The sequence below is a fragment of the Cryphonectria parasitica genome (genome assembly GCF_011745365.1).
Source record: "Cryphonectria parasitica EP155 unplaced genomic scaffold M406scaffold_1, whole genome shotgun sequence".
Taxonomy (NCBI): domain Eukaryota; kingdom Fungi; phylum Ascomycota; class Sordariomycetes; order Diaporthales; family Cryphonectriaceae; genus Cryphonectria; species Cryphonectria parasitica.
In genome coordinates this window covers 2,604,834-2,625,334 of record NW_024468909.1, presented here as the reverse complement: position 1 = coordinate 2,625,334, position 20,501 = coordinate 2,604,834, and the positions used below count along the sequence as shown (strand labels likewise).

General features: G+C 53.0%; 6 protein-coding genes across 6 annotated transcripts; 3 read left to right on the top strand and 3 right to left on the bottom strand.

The window, feature by feature from the left end:
* Positions 1–5,456: 5,456 nt before the first annotated feature.
* Positions 5,457–7,390, bottom strand: M406DRAFT_284712 (T-complex protein 1; the record flags this gene model as incomplete). The annotated part of the gene is made up of 4 exons (XM_040918584.1): positions 7,323–7,390; positions 5,850–7,239; positions 5,572–5,745; positions 5,457–5,474 (listed from the first exon to the last, which is right to left on the bottom strand). The coding sequence occupies exons 1-4, from the start codon at positions 7,379–7,381 to the stop codon at positions 5,457–5,459; spliced, it is 1,641 nt and encodes a 546-aa protein (XP_040781116.1). The 5' UTR covers positions 7,382–7,390.
* A 740-nt stretch (positions 7,391–8,130) lies between these two features.
* Positions 8,131–9,195, top strand: M406DRAFT_247667 (uncharacterized protein; the record flags this gene model as incomplete). Its single annotated transcript, XM_040916478.1, has 3 exons — positions 8,131–8,421; positions 8,617–8,724; positions 8,809–9,195. The coding sequence occupies 3 exons, from the start codon at positions 8,131–8,133 to the stop codon at positions 9,193–9,195; spliced, it is 786 nt and encodes a 261-aa protein (XP_040781115.1).
* A 709-nt stretch (positions 9,196–9,904) lies between these two features.
* On the bottom strand, positions 9,905–11,531 carry M406DRAFT_246659 (DUF155-domain-containing protein; the record flags this gene model as incomplete). Its single annotated transcript, XM_040916416.1, has 2 exons — positions 9,905–9,978; positions 10,058–11,531. Coding segments are annotated over 2 exons (1,548 nt in total), but the record flags the coding sequence as incomplete, so codon positions are not given.
* A 1,599-nt stretch (positions 11,532–13,130) lies between these two features.
* Positions 13,131–14,689, bottom strand: M406DRAFT_245633 (uncharacterized protein; the record flags this gene model as incomplete). Its single annotated transcript, XM_040916346.1, has 6 exons — positions 13,131–13,288; positions 13,351–13,913; positions 13,968–14,212; positions 14,269–14,372; positions 14,441–14,584; positions 14,635–14,689. The coding sequence occupies 6 exons, from the start codon at positions 14,687–14,689 to the stop codon at positions 13,131–13,133; spliced, it is 1,269 nt and encodes a 422-aa protein (XP_040781113.1).
* A 630-nt stretch (positions 14,690–15,319) lies between these two features.
* On the top strand, positions 15,320–16,583 carry M406DRAFT_354299 (ribosomal protein L37ae). The gene is made up of 5 exons (XM_040922881.1): positions 15,320–15,399; positions 15,462–15,480; positions 15,805–15,826; positions 16,052–16,195; positions 16,280–16,583. The coding sequence occupies exons 1-5, from the start codon at positions 15,391–15,393 to the stop codon at positions 16,362–16,364; spliced, it is 279 nt and encodes a 92-aa protein (XP_040781112.1). The 5' UTR covers positions 15,320–15,390; the 3' UTR covers positions 16,365–16,583.
* A 1,828-nt stretch (positions 16,584–18,411) lies between these two features.
* On the top strand, positions 18,412–20,485 carry M406DRAFT_245288 (uncharacterized protein; the record flags this gene model as incomplete). Its single annotated transcript, XM_040916318.1, has 3 exons — positions 18,412–18,478; positions 18,581–18,814; positions 18,885–20,485. 3 exons carry the CDS (start codon positions 18,412–18,414, stop codon positions 20,483–20,485), a joined length of 1,902 nt encoding a protein of 633 aa, XP_040781111.1.
* Between the last annotated feature and the right edge of the window lie 16 nt (positions 20,486–20,501).

Here is a 20,501-nt window from a genome sequence, read left to right as displayed (position 1 = left end):
CGGCTTGGTGCTGCATTGTTCAAGTACAAAACTTCACCCCAAGTGGGCACAACCTGTCCTCGCGTGGGCTCAACTTGCAGCCTTTGATGCCCACTCGCGGATCCTGGAAACGTGGGAAACTGGCCCCCCCCCCCGGCCCCTCTTACTAGACTAACACAGTACATTGGCCATGTGGCCAGTAGTGGCTTGACCCCAGCACGTGGCAATTCCATCATTGATAAACGCGTGTGTGGGCTGACTCCGTCCTTTGGGCCTGTAAGACAGACTATTGATTCTTCCAATAGAATTAATACCAGGAGGGGAAAAAAAACTTATTGGTGTTCACTTTTGAAGCAAAGATGAATGTCTAGTTTTTTATTCTTCTTCTTTTCCCCCTGTTCATCATGCTGGGTTAGGGTCTCTGTTTTGTTCTAGTGTACATAGTACTGTGCTATGATACTTAACAGAGTACCATAGTACAGTAGAGGAGGCACCCCACTATAACCAGTCTTTTTTTTTCTTTCTTTTTTTTGTACCCCTCCAATATCCAGGGACCTAGGAATTTTACAGAGAGAGGGGGGGGGGGGGGACAAACAGCCTATCATATATCTCAGACCATGTACTCTTAACCATGGTACGCGAGGGTAAAATCCCCACATCCCAGCACTGATCGGGTTGAATCTCAGGAGCCCCGGCCGCTCTCAATACTACTGTACGTAGTACTACGTAGTAGAATGGTACCATAACCTGGTTGGTATACGAGCGCTCAGTCCCGTCCCACCGAAAGAGCACCCCTTCGTCGCCTTTCGGTTTTCGATTTTTCTGTTGGGCAGCAACCCCTTTCTCATCAACCCTCCTCGCGGCTATTTACTTGATAGTAGCAGTCCTATACACATTTGAGTGTCGTCGCCAGTATTCAATTATCTTGGCTGTTTGGCTAGTGCTCTCAGCATGTCCTTGCTAATTGAGCTTTGTTCACGGTGAGAGATGCAATGCTCATCTCTCTCTCTCCCTCTCTTATCCACCCCTCTTTGCCGACAAGGTAGACGAATATTGCCGTTCCTGACGAATGACCCCATTAATCCTGTCTCTGCAGGATTCTGCGGGTGACAGACCAACCACAAGTGCAGCCCCTCCTCCCATCTGTATCTACCTCCCTCATCCGGGAAGAGGCAGAACTTCCTCTGGGTCCCATTCTGCAGGACCCAGGTGGGTGCTCCCCCAGATCATAAGGGACAAGCCCCTCTTCTGTTCCTCATTCTGAAAACTCGTCCGACAATGAGGATTTGATCGTCAATGAAGAGCATGCACTAATGATCCGAGGGGCGGTCCGGACCCTGATCCCGCCCCCAATTCTGGCCACCCTATTTATTTTCCCCCTGTTCTCTTCTCCTTCGTCAACATCAACATCAACGTTAAGGACGACGACCATCACCACTACCATACTGTAAAATGTAGAAAGTCCATCAATCGCGTGGAGGCAATCGAGACTCATGTCTCAGCTACCGTTGTAACAGTTGATCCCCTCCCAGATGCAAGTACAGTATAAAACTTATGAAAGTGGGTTCTTGCTGTGACACTTTCTATCCCACATTCCTTGGCCCCCAAACATGAACGCCATGGAAAAGCTCTTCCACTTCCAAGGTTGCTCTCGAAACAGGAAACCCCCCCCCCCCCCTTTCAAACCCAACGCCAGAAAATGAATTGTTCCTTGGCCCCTTCCAATCCAGCCACTGCTGAGCACAGGCATATGAGTATCCAAATAAGAATGAATGAATGAATGAAAGGACAAAGCATTTCGATCTCATTCCGATCCCGAACAGGAAAGGAAAGGAATGTGGGAGTGGGAGGATGATGTGACAGATATCCCTCCAGGCTGCTACCCAAGTACCTACCTACCCCGTGCGTGCTACCCTCCAAACCTTCCTCCCTCCCAGACCCAACGTGCTTTTCTCACTTCGCGCTTGTTCTCTGCAAGGTTTGATTGGCCTCTTAGCGCCCTAATGAAGCAGCACGACCGTCGTTCGTACTGGGGGTCTTGGTAGCATATATGCCGCTTGGTGATATACTGTGTCAGGGACAGGCACGAGGCCAATTTCAAGAGCACAGACAAAGGCAAACAGAAAAGGCCAAGGTGCGTATCAACTATTTCCCGAGAAAGGTTTCAAGGGTCTTATAGCGAAGTGTCAGATCACCATTCGTTTCCAGACTTTCTACACAATTATCTCGTTTGCATCTGACGTCCGAGTCTCTCCTCCTTTTTCGGCCCCAGGTTGTGTTGGGGCCTTGTCGTCAAGACACCACACGCGAACGCCGCCCCAAAGGATGTCTGCCGGTCGAGCCGTGTGATGATCATGCTCGCAAACGACGCCACAAAAAAGCATAGAGGGAGTATCCCAAAGGATCACCCCTTTCCGAGCACCGGAATTTCGGGCCCGAGATTTTTTTTGTAAAACATCGAACCATATCCCAAAGCTTCACGTTGCCTCATCATCTCCTGGTTGTTCCCCACGGTGGTGCGCCCGGTTTTTTGGGTTTTATCTTTTCTTTCTTCTTTCTCTTCTTCTCCTTTCTTCGCGATATCAACAACACGAGCAATTTTCACGGTTTTGACGTTCATCAAATTAGGCCCCATCATCAAGTGATGATAGTAGCAGTAGCGATGTCACCCTGTTGAACGTCATCACGGGGCATTCTTTAGGCCCCCGAATTTCTGATCAAGGGCAACGTTGTTCCTATGTTTGTATGTAATTTGGCGTGATCCTGGTGGCGCTTGCTCCAATGTCACCAACCGAGACGGTTGGCTCACAGATCGCACTGTCGTCACACACAAAAAGTAACCCATTGATCTTTTCATTAAAAATTATGCCCTGGACCAACTTTGGTGGACGGGAGGATTGCGTTGATGGTGCCTGTGGCACAAAAATGCGGCAAGGTCGATCATAGACAGAGACACTCTCTCTTCCAGAGAGTGTGTGTGGCGAGGGATCCGACAACAACCACCTGCGTATCGCCTCCAATTACTTTCATACCCGCACGTATCAGGCTGCTGTCAAGCGTCAAATCCTTCTTGGTGACCGTAGGGCTTAAACCTCAGCTTTGATCGACGTCACGAAAGAACACTTTGGGAGGCTTTGCTCTGGCAATCGAGGACATTGACCAGTCCCATAGATCCCCCCCCCCCCTCCTACTCCCCGGAACCGAACATAATTTCTCGGCTGCTTGTGTGCATGATGACCACCAGCTGAGGAGCTGGTGCAAGGCCCGCTGGTCACTCTGTCTTTTGGGCTTGACATCTATATCAGGCTGACTGATGCCTTCCATTGGAGGCCTGATAAGTGAGCCGGCCAATCGTCTTACACGGCGCCCTCTTCACCCATACTACCACATTATGATTTGGTTTGTCTTTGGTTTGTATGTCCTGTGAATCTCTACCATTATATTCATAGTCACCAAGTCCCTCTCAAAGTAAGACGACGAAGTCTGGTTGTTCTCGAATAATAAAATATACAGTATCTTTGGGCGCCAGAGCAAAACGACTACGTCCACTTGCCCAACCATCTCTCCTCCCAAAGTCGTCCGTCGCGATGTGTCACATTGCAGCGGCGAAATTAAAGAGCGAGACCCCCACATTGTCGCAAATCCCTCCGAAATCCTTTTCTGCAAAGAAGAAAGAAAGACCGAAAGACAATGAAAAGAAAGAATAAGAGAAAAACAACCTTGCCAAACGTGCTTGGAGGGCGAGGGTTTACTCCGCGTGGTGGTGGGATCGAAAGGATCAGCACCTAGATCGCCTTTGTTTGTCGCCCCGATCTATTTACGAGGTCCACGGCACACGCGCTGAAGGGCAGGCCGGGGGTGGATAAGGGGGCCCCGGGGGTGGGGGGTGGTCTGGGCCTATTCTCTCTCTCACACTCAGGATGTTGTTCATGCGGCGACTTGAGGTGAAAAAGAAGATGGTGGTGGACCAGCAAAGCCAGGCAAAAAAAGGTAAGTATGAGTGAGGAGGGCGGGCTTGATCGGCGGCCTGCGTTGACTGCACGCCACATCTTGTCTATTTTCGTTTCTTCTGGCGGGCTCCCTGCTGCTGTTTCCACCACAAGATATCATCATCCACCGTCCAAAAGGAAGATAGTTTCAGGGCGCGTAGTCAGCCAACAAGCCACCCGAAACAAAGAAAAACTGCCCTGCGCAGATCAAGTCTTCTTTTTTATGTTTTGGCGGCAGCCTTGTGCTAACGGTCCGCCCGACGGGTCGAGAGCCTCATCAGGCCCTGGCCAATCGCCCACAAGTCCCTCGCCAGCCTTGATGCCTTCCGACTCGCCGCCGAGAATTATTCTCCTTCTCGCCTACCGATCATCTCCGATGGGACTATTCGCCTTCCAAGGATGTCTTTTGATCTGCATTTCGTCCTGTCCAACAGCCCCAGGGGGCGAGACACGTGACGAGCCATATCGTGCATCGGAATTGCCCCTCGGCCTCCACTGAGCCGGCGGATTCTATTCTCTTTCGTTGGGCAAATGGTAGGTGAAGCAGATCTCAGGCGAGTTCAACACGTTTGCTCTTATCTGAGACATGCGTAAAGTGAAACACTGCCATTGCCTATCCGACTGTACAAAAGCTGCCCCCCCCCCCCTCTTTTTTTCTTTCCGACAAGTAAGCCTGCGGCTTGGCCCTGCGCTCTTAGCATTGTGTTATAGTTGGACGGGGTGGCGTCGGGTCAAGAGGGTTCGGCTCGCTCTCTAGACATTCTGGTCAGCACGTTACTGACTGACTCTCTTGCAAGTCTGAAGGTGCTATAGTCGTAGCTGCGAGGGCTTGCTTCGCATATCTGAATAACAGCTCGGCGACCGTCTAGGATCGGGCCAAAAAAAGTCCTCTTCAACGAGCGAACAAAGGATGAATGGGATTCCTGGAAATTTATGTGAAGTGAGCACTGTGCATGGCTATTAGCTTCGCTCGAAGATTACCACAAGCTAGATGTGCGAGGACTTGATGTTAGATTCCTGGTGACATGACACCGAAAAAAGAGGCTCAGATAGTGTGATGTTGCCTTCAAGACAGATCTGACATACGCATTGCCCTCCAAGAACCCATTTGTCAGTCTTCAGAGTCTGATGGAACTCTTCAACCAAGGAGAAAGGCCAGTACCAGAACCTCAAGTCCACCAGGGTCGTGGTTATGTCACACATTCATCGAGAAGGTGATTGTCGAAACGAAAATTGATCGTTGGGTCTTGTATGCGATTTGGCTCTTGTCTGTCATCTGCATCTCAACTCTCCTACAATAAAGCCTCCCCACAATGATCCCAAGCTGATCAACACCGCCGAGTTGCCTCAGAACCGCAGTCGGATATCATTCAGGCCCGTATGGAGCGGCTCTTCTTGCCGCAAATCTGTCTATGTTTTGTTCTTCTTTTATGGATGCGCAGTGTCTGGTCGGCCGTCACGTCGGGTTTGTTGTCATACAAAGTGCCCTCAGTCCTCATCCCAGTTCTGCAACATCTTGTCAGTTCTGATATGTTCCCAGGGATACCAATGATAGGGTGGGGCGTGAGCGAGGACTCGTGCGCGAAGATCACAGATTACTTACCGGGTTCGGTCCTGGGGGCTTGGGACCACCGGCCTGTCTTGCGACAATGATCTGGTCGACAGCAAGAACAGTCCTGGCAGCCTCGGTCGCCAATTTGATCGCCCAGGCCTTGGTAGCCATAAGGTCGAGGATACCAGCATCCTGCGCATCCAAGATACCATTGCCGCTCTCGTTCTATCATATAGCTATTAGCTTGTGCAGAAGAGGTGGCGTGCACAATACAAAAAAAGGGAAATGTAGCAAGAAGAGGGAAAGGGAAAAACTAAAGGGCAGCTCACCTCAATGTCCACACCAATAGTCCAGTCATCCTTGTGATGCGCGCGGTACAGATCGGCCAGCACCGCAGTCGCATCAAGACCAGCGCTCTCGGCGATCGTCCTTGGGACGACCTCGAAAGCCTCGCCGTACTTCTTGATAGCGTACTGGGCAAGACCAGGTGTCTTCTCGCCCTGCGCCGATATCTTCTCCACCAGCTGCATCTCTGTAGCACCAGCCCCGGGCACTAGTCTGGAGTCTTTGGTGATGGCCTTGACGACGTTGACACCGTCATCAACAGCCCGTTCGATATCGTCGAGGTGGTTCTGCGTAGCTCCTCTAAGGACCAGAGTCGCCGTCCGTGTGACCTCATCCTCCTGTCTAAAGACCGTGACACGGTCTCCGCCGATTTCGAGCGTCTCCACGACGTCCACGCTGCCCATCTCATCCGGCATTGGGGCGCCAAGCCTCGCCAGAGGTGTAGCACCGACCACTCTGCATACTCTTCGGAGGTCAAACTTGCTGAGGATCTTAATGACCAGGATGCCGTAGCGGTTGAGGTAGTGCATGGCCAGCTCTCCGACGGTGGCGCCGGCAATCACGACACGCAGGCCGACATCGTGCAGCTCCTTGATCGCAGCCTCGAGCTGTGCCTCCTCGCCCTTGGTGAAGTCGAGCATCTCCTTGGCGTTGTGCAGTAAAACGGTGCCCTTGGTCTCGGTCTGGCTGGTGTCGATGGGACACGAGAAGACGCCGACCTTGGCTTTTTTCGCCTTCTTGATGGTCCCATTGGGCTCCTTGGGAAAGACCATACCCTTGACGACGCGGCTTTGCTCCAAGCTCCCGCCCATGATCTTAACCACCCTGATGTTGTCGACGTTGAAAGCAAGAGGGTTCTTGGGAAGCACAGCGAGGATAGCCTCAGCGACCAGGTCGGCCAGGAAGTCCTCGTTGCCGTTCTGCTTGGCTGCTATGACGGTCCGCAGAGCCTTGCTCATCTCCCCCTGTGACCTCAGGTCCTCGATCTTGTCGCACTCCAGTTCCTCCAGCGCCTCTAGTGCAACCTTCTGCGCACGCTCGTAGCCCGTCACGATATCAGAGGTCTTCAAGCCCATGCGGAGCAGGTCCTCGGCCTTCTTCAGCAGCTCGCCAGCCAGAACAATCACCAGGTTCGTAGCATCACCCATCTCTGCGTCCTGCTGCTGGCTGGCCATGACTAGGAGCTTGGCGGCGGGGTGAACAACGTCGAGCTCGCGGAGGATGGTGGCGGCATCAGAGGTCAGGATCATCTTCTGGAGGTGGTTGATGACAATCTTGTTGCGTCCATAGGGGCCAAGAGAGGTCTGAACCGTCGATGATATGGCGCGACATGCGTCGATGTTGCGCAGGACGGCGCCATCTTCAGAGTCGTAGCTAAGAAAGAGGTAGTCTGGGTGAGCATATGTGCACAAAGAAGGATGCAGCCTGAAAGATCACAAGGAGGGATGCAGACATACTTGTTGTAGCCCTGCTTGAACAGGCCAGCATTTGGCGCGTTGGGAATATTGAGCGACATCTCGCAGTGTTGGTCACGAGTCGCGTGTGCAAATGCTGGGTCCTCGTTCTGATCCTCGTGATGGAGATGTGAAGTAGTGGTGGTGGCGGTGGGCGGCGGGCGTGGTGGTACTTGAACGTGGACGTGTTTTACGTGGGGTAGCTTTCAAAAATGTTCGGCCCCTGCACACCTCGCCTGCCCTGCCAACCAGCCTGCTATTGGGGGGCTGAGGGTCCTCCAGGTGGTCCGGGCGTTGAGCTTGGGGTAGGGGGGTGCCCTTCAGCCTCAACCTTGCCTAAGGAGGTCGCCAGGGGTTCTGGCCGTCTGTCATCAGGATGGTCTATCATGTTGATCAATCTTCCTCAGCTCCGACAACGTAACTCTGGCGAATTTACTTCCCTCCTCTTGCGTACACGACAGCCCATTGAATCCCCACTTCTCGATATCTTAACCACGCGCCGCATCATCCAGCCAAACCAATTTTGACGAGGTATCAGTCCCCCAATTCAGAGATGGCTCCCTCTCCATGTGAGTACAGCAGTTTCCAGCAACTCCACTATTTCACATCATTGTTGATGCGGGTTCCACCTTCCGCCAGCCCTTTGCCCTTTGCCCTTTGTGACTTGACTCCCATCTCTCCCATTTCCTTTTTCTTTCTTTGGGAACATTCGACGACGACAACAACAATAACAACAACAACATTATCATCATCATCATCACTATCATCATACTACACGAGGCTTACCCTGCCTCACGTCTCTTTCTCTACAATGGTCCACAAACTAGGCCGCAGGGCTAACAATGGCGAATCCTCCTCAATAGCAATACCGCCCCCGCTTCCTCCCTCAGTCGAGGAGGCCTACCGCCGAAAGTGCGTGCAGCTCAAGCGGCGTACGAACGAGGTCGAGGAGGACAACGAGGCCGCGCGCCTCCGCCTGCTCCGCCTGCGCCGCGGCGTGGAGAAGCTCCGTCTTGAGCGCGCCTTTCTGCTAGACCAGCTGGCCAAGCGTACCAGCACCAACGTCGAGGACTCCGACGGCAGCCCGAGCCCGCCACCGACAGTACGTGATGAAGCAATCGAACACAATGGCCCTCTTGCCCATGCTCATGCTCATTCACCCTCACCTGCTCCTGCCCCTCCCCTGCGCGCATCATCATCTACCACCTCTGCTGGACGCCGGTCACGACCTCGCAAATCTGGAAACGCTGTTGCTGGTTCTGCTTCCGGTACTAATGCTCTCCCCCTCCGCCAACAGCCTCAGGACAAGCCGCTGCGCAGCAAGCGTGGCCACCGCAAGCCCTCTGTCGTCGCCGCCCTGGAGTCCGGCACTAACGGACCCCCGCCCACTTTCATCAATCAGAACGTGCACAACCTGTCGCCTTCTTCTGACGCGTTCTCCCACTCCGCCACCGCCGGCGAGGCCGGCTCTGGTAGTCAGCAGACAAAGGAGCCGCTTGCCCAGCGCTCCAATGGCGTGAGCGACAGCGGCGGCAGTAGCAAGACCGCTAAAAAGCAGTCCGCCAGTGCGTTCGAGCTCTACTGCGCTGAGCACCGCGCCGCTGCCGAGGATTCAAAAGAGGAGGATGTGACTGTTGAGGAAGAGCTGGCTCGTGGCTGGAAAGAGCTTCCTCAGAGCCAGAAGGACGAGTACACAGCCAAGGAGAAGGAGGCTGCTGTGGACAAGGACAAGGACAATGAGAAAGATAAGGACAAGGACAAGGACAAGGACAAGGAAGAAGAAAAGACCAAAGAGGCGAGGTCTGCAGCTGCCGAGTCACCAGCTGAGGATACACCTGCTCAAGACGACGATGTGGAAATGGAGAATGAGGACTAGTGGTGACCTGAACATCTCTCCTGATTCTACATGAGAAGGTGGTGTCTTGGCGTTTGGGTCGGATGGGTCTGGTTCTGAGAAAAGTATACCTCTGTATTCAATAAACATAATGATTCCTGGGCATGCTGAAAGTAATATGATACTTGTTATATCTCAATGCATGTGACTATATGTCTATTATATGGCTGTAACACCCAGAGCAAAGTTGTGTGCCATGAAAAAGAGAACCATACAGCATGTATGAAGCAAATTGAAAGAGAGTGAGAGTGTACAGTCAGTGCCGCTGGAGATAAGTAGTAAATTGACACGGGTATCCTAAGCATATGTGCAAAGCCTCCATGTCCTCTTATCAAGGCCCATTTGATCCTATATTGCGTGTTTTCGCTCTGTAATCTGCTGTCCTGTTTTCCCGCAGAGCACCTCCTCCTCTTTCTCCTCCTCCCCGCCCCCCTCCTGCTATCTACAATGAAGTAGCTATGCTCAACGTTTCTACAGCGATGCAGTTCCTGCCCCAAACAAACCAGTCAAACGATGCTGATATGATCCCACCTTATCTGAAGCTCCTGAAACACAATCTGAGGGCTTGGTTGTCCCTCCATATGCCTGATAGTATGTATATGTGCATGTGTGTGGCTTTCTATTCTTGCTGATTTTGTCGGCCTCGGAGGGGCCTATTAAATACCAAAGACTCGACCCTCGTTCCACCAAATTAGTCGACCCAGTACATATCAACGAAGATATTTATCGCAGCCACGATGATCTCAGCAGCGATGAGCACAATTACTGAATGCACACGTCAGTTACTCCTCGTCTCTCCCCCGGCCCGGAGAGGGGGGGGGGTGTGTTATGGGACTACACTCACCAATCCACTCGAGTTTCTCGCCATGGCCATGACTTAGCTCGCTCTTCAGCATGGCCAAGAGATCACCAATAACATCCATCCTGTCGGTCAAAACCTTGACCCTCGAGTCCATCTCGAGGTACTTGCGCACAGCCTGATACACGGGCTCAAGCTGCGGCTCGACCCAGAACAGCTCAGGCGTGTCCAGGATCGACCCGCCGAGATGGATATTTAACTTGAGGATGAACAGCTCGCCGATCTGCATGTGTATCTGCTTGCGGCTCAGCGCAATCTTGCCCGTCAGCGAGATCTCCGTCGGGATGTCCTTGCACGCGTCGATGGTCGTATCCATCAAGTCCTCAAACAGGGACGTCTTGGTGCTCTGTGCCAGGGCGTGCGAGATTGCCAGCTTCACCCGGTAGTTGTTCTTGTCCCGCAGTGCGATGAAGTCGTTGTAGATGCGCGCTTGATACTCGCGAGTGTAGTAGAAGTTGAAGTATTCCACCTCGACATCATCAGGTCCTAGCTTCTCCACCTCGAACTTGGAGATCTCCTTCAGGAAGCGAGTCTCCTGCTGAAGCGTCATGCCCCATATCACCACCACGCCATACTCAAAGAGAAAGACTTCGGGTGTGTGGACCTCTATGTCGAAGTCGGCTGTCTCTACCAGCGTGCCTTCTTCGCCCCTCTCCGGGCCGAAAGTGTCTGCCTGGCTATCGTAGCCTCCCTCCTCACGGATCTGGTGTTCGTGCCTCAGATCTATGAGGTCCTGCTGAGGATATCCAGCGTCCGCAGCCGTGGCCGTCGAGAATTCCCCCGTCGAATGCCTTCTCTCGTACGGGTGTACCGGGCTGGAGTGGATCTGTGCCTGGCGCTGCGCATGTCCCATCTCCACCTGCTTGCTGTTGTAGTTATACGGCGTGTATATGCACTCGTCGATCAGCTTGGGATTTGCCCCCTTTGTCTTGCCGCGCGATCCCTTGAGGAACCTCATCAGGCCCTCCATCTCGTACTTGTTCGCCGTGCTGTACGCAGTCACCCTCGGCAGCCGCGTCCTGTCTGCCTTGCCCAGGCGCGCCGCGTCCCTCCGCGCCGTGGGGTCTTTAATCCGTGTGTACTGCGAGTAGACATCCCTCCCGCTCTCCTCGTCGGGTCCGTCTTCCTCGTCCTCCAGCTCTGGGTTGGGCAGCAGCTTCAACTTCTGCGCATTCTTGGTCGACCGCTGCGGGCCGATCTTGGCTGCCGGGTTCGCCGGGAGGGCATTCACGATGGCGCCACCGCTGCCAGCGCTGTGTCTCCGCCGCATCTTGGACAGCGCTGCCGAGGTGGATGCGGAGCTTGAGGCACCGGCTGAGGCTGTGGGAGGGGAGTTGTCGCCGTCAGGCTCGATCGTCTTGGTGACCGGGTTGGCGTTGAAGGTGACCGTCCGCGAGGCCTTGAGACGGCTACTCTCTGCCGTCGGGAGGAGTGGGGATGTTTCTGCTGTAGACATGTCGAACAAGGAGGTGAAGAGGATATTAAAAAGAGGAGAACGTCGCCTGTCGAGGCACCTTATGCCGAGGAACGGGTCTGGGAGCTGTAACTGGTCCGGTTACCAGAAGGACTGGGCACAGCAGGCGAGGGACAGTCACGGACGACTGTAATTCCGGGTCTGTGCTGCCAGGTAAGAGGGCTTGTTGTGACTGCAATAATATTCTAGGGTCGTAAGAGTGGGTTGGCAGAGGTTTGGAAAGGGGGCACTCTATGCCCAATTGCCGCAGGTGGATCGCTGAGGGGGGAAAAGAGGCTACCGAGATAATGTTGTGAGTTCTGGGGCCATTTCTGTGATCTTTTAAAAGAACACCCAAAGCGTGTAGCCTATTGGTTCGAAGGCTGAAATATGTAGGAAGTGGTCGCAAATAAGGACTGAAGGAAGCTCGCCAGCGCTCAATGACGTTAGAAGATCGAAACACTGCCAGACCAGCCCAAAGTACAACACATGGAAGTGGGGTGGGGTTTGTGGTTCCCTGCTCCGTGTCTGGACTGTGTGCCTCACAAGACTCTGAATGCAGCAAAAAAGGTCCTGCAAATTCAAATACAACGACACTACTATGTAGAGTGTTCAGCAGCAGCAATCTGCATCAGCTACCATTTCCATACGTTTTCGAAGTTCTCCTTGTGGACAGTTCCCACCTACCCCTTTTCTTTTCCAGCGTTGTTCCAGGGACCACATAATGATCTCTTGTATCTTCCAACCGCTGCATTCTCTCTTCCTTTTCTTTTCTTTTTTAAAGTATTGAAAATGTATCCACATGTCTGCTCGTTAGGTATTCTCTACGGATTTATTAGGTATGAACAACCTGCGTGCTTTCAATGTATAATGAAGTGGGCTGCCCAAAACTTCATGTTCGCACTGGGAACCATCAGCACCAAGAAAGAAAATCAGAGTTCTAAATGCAGCTACGGAAACGTGGAGCAAGCTTTGACCCTGGTCATGTCTTGCACTAGTCCCCCTAATGCTCACTTGCATTTGTACACAGCACCACTGACGTCGCCTAAATTTAGGGTTGTTTAAAGTACTGCATACAATCATCGACTGAACCTGTACCTTATTTTCTGGTACGAACCGGTTGCATTGCAAGGAGGAATAAACACTTCGTCAAGGTATCTGACTAGGATCTAGAAAAAAAAGTAAGAAGCAGAGTGTTATAATAGACTCGTACAGCCTTGCTTACATGACTACCAACCCTCTCTCCAGTCAGTTGAGTTATGTAGTCTGCATCACCACTATGCTGTGCACTCCCACGGCCACACGTCCTTGTTCCCCGCCGGTGACTTTGATCCGTTTTTGCTCTTCTGTTTCTTCTTGTTTCCCTTTCTCCTCCCCTGGTAAAGACACACATACGTGTCAATGAATACTAACAAGTTGGTGGAAAGGTACTGGGCGAGCTCGCACGCGTGCATTTCGCAATTTTAGACTAGCGCCAACCCTCGTTTGCGTTGGTCCATATGTTCGAGATGGCTTATCCCGCGCATGTACAGTGGCGTCCACCTTTTCACACAACACGTCGGGGTGCTGTTTACCACTGGATATAAGCAAAAAAAGCTCTGCCAATCACCTTGACAGCGTCGTCGACTCGATCCGGAATCCCGAGGCACCAAGCCTGTCGACAAAGCCTTGACCAAGACAAGCAGGCGTGAGGACGCCGCCATCTAGACCAAGATCATTTTCGAGGACCGTGAGAGCTGCCTCAGCCAAGAAGATACCGGTCACTAATTTACAATGTTAGGAAGCCCGTCGTCATTGGATGCGAGACTGGGGATGAGCTGCTTACAAGCATACATGCTACCGTGAAACAAGACCCGGGAGTACGCCAACTTCCCAGCACCGTTGTCACCATCCGGTATCCCTACCCCTCGATACTCGATCTCGTCTTTCTTTGCTTGCTCTATCTCTGGTCCCTGGCCCTGTTTGTACACGAACCTCTTCACCAGTTTTCGGATGGGCGGCACAGTGACGAAGACAAGGGCAGACATGGTGATGCCCCAATGTATCAGGACGCCCCACAACCAGTTCCGCACCTTCATGTGCTCGGAGAAACTGAAATTTGGGCCGTAAAACTCGTCTTTCCTGGAGGCAGCCTGCGAGAAGAGACCCCAAGTGCGGTGCACGATGGCTCGGTCGGTATCAGCGCCAATAAATGTCGTCTGCAGACCCAATTCGGGAACAGTCCGCAAACCTGTGAGCCTTGACCACAGCGAGGGTGCTTGAGATTGAGACTGCGTATTGGGGACTGGCGACAAAGCGAAGGGTGCCAAGGCTGCGGCAATCTCCTTCAAGCTGAACATGTCGAAGAAGTCAAGGACGGTGGCCAAAGTACCTCCGGAAGGAGCAGACCTGTTGCAACGTGAGTAAAGAACTCTCGCTTCAGGTGAGTTCGATGTTACCTACTTGAGGTTATGAACCGACATGACAGTCTCGCCGGTCTTCGCCCCGCCAAGATTCACCCGGATGTGCTTGGCTAAGGACCACGCAATGAGATCCGCAGGGGTAGATTCAACACCTATCTGTGGAAACATCAGGCTGCCCGACTGCTTGGCGACGTGATCGTATTTCTTGATCATTCTCGCTACGTAGGGCACCTCGCCAGTGACGTCGAAGTAGTGCGTGCCATTCTCGGCACACGCCTTGAAGGCCTGTAAAAAGTTCAGTCTCGCAGTCACGGCCATGTGTCTTAGCGTGACATGCTTACATGCTCTCCATATTTTCCGTATGGGCCAACAGTAGCGATCAAGATGAAGGTTTTCTTGGCCAATGAACTTAGGTCCTCGTCGTTGAGGTCACACACCTCGATGTCTGAAGACGCTGTCAGTCAGGCAGGCAAGGCTTTGAGTAAGATTTCTGAGAGAGCGTAAGTAACTAACCAGGCTGACGCCGGTCTGGGTGCAATGGCTTGAGTTCGGAAGCGAGCTTCTCGAGCTTTCCATGGGAACGGCCAGCGATGGCCCACTTTAGGTCTGTGGGCAAGTTCGTGGTGATGTGCTCTGTCGTGTACTTCCCCGTATAACCTGAGTACCTGTCAGTAAAATTCGGACATCTGCAGCGAGGGAGTCCTCACCGGTAGCCCCGAATACTACCAGGTCATACTGGCGACCATGGTTTTTGAAAGGCATGTTGAGGCGGAACCTTTCGTGCTCAACCTATGATCGAGTCTAATCTAGGGGGTGGCTTGTGTAACAAGGAAGGAAGGGAGAATACGCTCGCCAAGCGGTAAAGCACAGAGCTGCACAGATTCACAGTGAGAACCTAGTCAGAAGACTGATGTCGAGATTCGAATTTGTAAAGTTATGGCCGAGAGAAGGACAGGGGCCGAACATATCTTGTGCAAGCACACTATCTGGTACTACTTATACCTAGGTGATGTCAGGCCATTGCCTCGGCTCAACTGCCTGTCAACGTATCTGCAGATTGACTGAGCAACGGCTGTTGCCCTACAGATTCTGCGTGCACCGAGACCGAGTGCCAATGCGAGGAATGTTAAAACAGCAAGGCCATAAAGAAATTGCAATTCAATGATCAAGTAGACTGGCTTCTCAGCATTGACACATCTCCTGGGGGGGGGGGGGGAACCAACGCAGTTGCGGGACAGCTGGGGCCAGCTGGTGAGAGGCACTTAGTCAGCGGGCTCCGCAATCGATCCGACTGGGTCACTTTCCTGCCTCAGGCCAGCCTAAGCCAAAAAATCCGCAACCCGCACAATCTGACCCAACCCAGCGAAATTCTAACGCAGCGAGTTGCACTCCACCACGAAATTTCGCCCTCCGACAAGTCAACTTTCCGCAACCAGTAAAGTCGACCACCACAATCCATTACCATGGCCAAGGTACGAAACTTTTGATTCTGTGGATATTGTTGAGATAATTGCTGACGTTTCTTTCACTGTAGCGAACCAAGAAGGTCGGAGGTACGTCAACGAGATTCTCACATTGAGCCCCCCTCTGAGCAGACCGAGCGATGGACGAGCACGAAGCGCACCACGAAACACGCATCAGGCGAGACAGACACGGCAACAATATTGGGGAGAGCTACATATAAACGTCAACTGAGCTAAGCGAGAGTATTCGCTGGGCGTGGGCGGGGCAAGAGCTTAGGAAACCATGAACAATCTGTCGGCTACATCTTTACTGCTGTGGTGTCTGAAGCGCTTCAGTGCTCGTCCTGGACACCTAAGACAAATTTGCTCGAGATGTTGTTTTCGAGAATGGCGAGCTGACAACTCAATTCACAGTGACCGGCAAGTACGGTACTAGGTACGAACCAACCGAACCCCCTCGATGACCCTGACAACAATTCGTGTCGCCCTGCACTGTCCATCCGGAATCATGCTGGTGCCCTCTTATTCGACCTGGAGAAGCCGTTTACAACGAGCCTACGGCGAATCAGTGGCCTCTCCTGGTGCGACAGTGCTACGACGCAGGGCGACAAGGAACCACACGAAATGATCATTGGACAGGAACTGACATGAAGATGTAAAGATACGGTGCCTCCCTCCGAAAGTCCGTCAAGAAGATGGAAATCACCCAGCACGCCAAGTACATCTGCACCTTCTGCGGCAAGACCAGCGTCAAGCGTCACTCCGTCGGCATCTGGGACTGCAAGTCCTGCAAGCGCACTGTTGCGTAAGTCACTCTCATTAGGCCACATATGATTGCTGGATCCACACCATTCGAGGTAGTTCAGTTTTCTGACGACAGACTAAATAGCGGTGGTGCCTACACCGTTGCCACGCCCGCTGCCGCCGCCATGCGCTCGACCCTCCGAAGATTGCGCGAGATCGCTGAGGTGTAAGGTGGATAAAGGCAGAAAGGTGGACGGAACGGCTGTAGCCTGGGCGGTGTTATCATGATCTTGCTTGCTTTTCACAACATTTCGTGGTGTCAGGGAATAAAATGGTTTTCTCAGCAGGGCATGCTACGCAAATCGACCAGGGAAGGGATGATGGCCTCCGATATGGGTACGGATCCTTGACGAGGCTAGGAATCAGCTAGAAATTGATTCCATGAAGAACATTTGGGATGCGGCCTTTGACTGGCAAAGTGATGACCATGACGGACATCTAAAGATCGCAATACTGTCCCTACGACGTCGATCGTGAAACATAGTTGTAGGACCGGGGCTTTCCATTGCTCAGATGCTGATAATAACCAATTTCCCCTCCCCCAGCACCGAATTTGCAATGCTTAGAAAAGGTAGTTTTGCTTGCGCTGCCTGATTCTACCCGCCCCCGATGTGCAATGGCCGGTGCCTGACAGGGGAACGCAGAGTGTAGGCAGGGCACGTCATCCGTTGTGGTGATGGTGTAGGCAAGTCTGATCATGAGGGGGGATGTGCTCACTTGTGTCCCTCGTCCCTACGACAAGTGTGATTCACTCCCCAAAGCCTAAGCGGCTGATGTGTCACCCTCCATCTATCCGTACGTCTGCACCGTGCGCCCCTTGAGCCACACACACACACACACACACACGTCTAGGTACGAAATACACTGCCACCTCCTCGTCTTTGTCTTACATAGTACGTGTCTTCTTTTCACTCTTGTTCTTCATTTGTGTGTTTCCAGCTAATGCCACATTAAATCACGCCAGTGGCTTCCTCCAGTTTAGTAATTGGAAGGATGCGGGTCAGGTGGTTGGTGAACGGACGATGGTACCCGAGCCGATGGCACTGGAGAGTGGGCATTTATTTGCCTTGACAGGCGACGAACCCTGCCTACACTGACGCTTGAAAACCACTGAGGAAGGGGGGTTGAAGTTAAGTTTCGATCTACGCTTGAAGGGTGTGGTTTTCTTCTTCTCGATAACGAGAGGAACAGAAAGCAAAGATAAGAGTATTACAGTAATTTAAAGTGAGGATATTTCCTGTGTTGTGTATTCTTTTTCTTTTGGTGGGATCAGCATGAATATGGAGCTACGAGAACAATGCTCAACTGTATGGTCTGGGGGGTGGTGGGTGGTGGGTAGTGCCCTTGAGGAATGCGTGTCTTAGGTATCGGTTGGGGCCCCACAGGTCATCGAAGTTAAGGCGTCACTGCTCCTTCATCAACCGGTCATTAAGGTCTTTTCATCTTCAGCTGGATACATGTGTGACCTGTAGTAGTAGTAATCGTCTTTTGCTGTATGAGCTGTGTGATTCATACACTCCTTTTTCTTGTGCATATGACCCGGATAGATGAGTACGCAGAGCCCACCCATGCCACCGGTCTGCAAGAAGGCAGGGAGAGAGGTAGCATCGCATCGTGAGGGAAAACAGGGAGCCCCCAAAAAAGAATCCCGGTCTTGTGTCCAAAAAAGCACCGCGGTAAACGTCCCTCTTTTTGCAGCGTGTGAGGAACGAAACGGGTCGGTCGGGTCAGTAGGACACAGCACTGCACTGTGCTAAAACTCGCCCAGGTCCCGCGGTCGCTCGATTTGGATCCGGAGGTACCTACTGCACTCACATCTGCGGAACCATAGTACCAGGACGCACTGTTCTATTAGGTAAGTAGGGTAGCCCATGCTCCCTCAAATTCTCCAAGCTGCTTGCACTTTCGCCTCTTCCCCATTCTTCCTCTTCCCAAGTGCAGCGCAGAGCCTTTTGGGACGGACTGACCCGCTAAAACAGGAAACCGGCCTCACCAGCACACACAGCTTACAGGCCCCCTCCCTCCCCAACACCCTCAGCGCCTAGGCCCTATCGCATCAGCACCTGCGCCCGCCTATCGCCAGCCACGACAACTACAACGAAGCTGACAATAGGAAGTCCAACCCCCTCCAGATCCCATCAACACCATCATATTCATGCCTCCCCCGGCCTTTGATTATCTTGTAATCCCTCTCCTCATTCGATTTGGCATTCTGTGATGGCAGACCAGTGCATCGTTTGTCTAGAGAATCTAGACAGTACGATACCCTTGCAGCAATTGCAAGGTGATGAGGGCGATGACGGTAGTGGACTGCCCGCTGCTGCTGCAGCGCCCGCACCCACACCCATTGGCGATCTCAAGCCGCTCCCCTTGGCCGCCGCCGCAGCATCACCCACCGCTTCATCCACCACTACAAACATCACAACTACGATAGTTACAACAAAACACCTGAGTGGGACGGATGAGTCTCGCCTAGATCCCGATGACAATATCGCTGTCATCCAAGTTTGTGGTCACATTCTGCATGATAGCTGCTTGAAAGCATGGACTGGAAAGGCGAATAGCTGCCCTATCTGCCGCCAGGCATTTCACCTTGTTGAGGTCTACGACAAGGTCGGAGGTGAGTGGTCCTCGGGCAAAACTCGAAGCTAGATGTGCAAGAAGCTGACTTTTCCACGTCTTTCCACTAGGCGCCCTCCTCAACACATATACGGTCGAAGATAAGAAACAAGTTGCCGAGTTCGACCCACTAGCATGGCTGGACGAGAATCCCGAGGAAGAGGAGGAGGAAAGCAGGCCGTGTCCGGTCTGCAACACCGCAGACCATGAAGATGTTCTGCTTCTGTGCGACGGTTGCAATACACCGTACCACACACATTGCATCGGCTTGGACGATGTTCCTGACGGTGCATGGTTCTGCATGGAGTGTGCAGACCAGAACGAGATCACAGTCCAGGAGTTCCAGGCCGTGGCTGCCCGCACTGCTGGTCGGGTTCGCCGCCGCCGCAACTTTTTCCCCCGTACCCAGGCCAGCATGCGCAATGAGAGAACCAGAGCTCGTACCGATCAGTGGCTTGGGGCTTGGGGCCAGTTCTCGAGCCACGTGCACGGCGCCACGGGCATCGACCTTGATTCCCATGACGACGAAGACGATCACTTGCGTGCATACCGGCGATCCCAAGCAGCCCGCGAGAGAGAACGTCGCGATTGGCAACGCTGGCAGCAACGCCTCAGCATAGCAAGCAGGCTAGGTGCTCGAGACGTCTTTGCTCGGAACATTCAAGGTGTGGTTGAGCAACAGGTTGCGCCACCATCTGGATCAGGAACCCCAGGAGCACCCGAAACTCGTGAGGAGCGACAGGCGTGGCGGGACTTTGAGAGAGCTCGAGCATCGACGCCTAGTAGCCGGAAGAGAAAATCTCGATCCATCACTGCGTCCCCGGTGGAGCCTGCACCTGAACCCTCACGGCCACTGAAGCGCCCTCGCACCCGTCGTATAACCAACCAAGGAGGCGAAGCCGTATCATCCAAAGTTGCCTCTACGGCGTCGAATCATCATGTCGACGCCAGGTCTAGAGGATCGTCGAATGATCGCTCTCCTCTTGCGCAGTCTCCGGCTGCACCGGAGGAGGCACCATCTTTTCTCTCGTCGCTGCTTAAAGAGGTCGAACAGAGCGGCCCCGCGGATGACGAGACTGTTCGTGGTCTTTTTGGGCTTCCGCCCACTGTTGACCCCTCCTCGCCTGTGGCATCACCGTCTGCATCTGCACGAAATAGTCCACGGGCATTGTCTTTGACACCACCTCCTGCACCACCTCCTGCAAATGCGACAGCCCGGTCCGCATCGAGATCACCCGTCCTGTCTCTGAGCTCACATATCGAGCCCAAGTACCCGCCTGCAAATTACTCACCAACACGTTCGAACGGAGAGTCTAGCGACTCAGAGAATCGTCCACTGAAGCGGAACGGATCGCCCGAGCTGAGACAACCACGTCCTCGACGACAGCTCGAAGTCCGACTGTCTCAATCCCAAGAGCTGTCGCCCACTCGGAAGACGCTGCCACTTGAGATCAAAGAAGACATCAGTCAAGTTGTGCGTGCTGCACTAAAACCGCATTGGAAGTCCAGCCAGCTTTCCCGCGATCAGTATGAGAAGATCAACCGTGCCGTCTCCCACAAGATTTACGAAGAAGTTTCCGACCCATCCACGGTCAACGAGGAAGCAAAACGACAGTGGGAGAAGATCGCGACGACCGAGGTTGCGCATGCTGTCGCAGAGTTGAAATCTTGACGATCACGATCCTTGA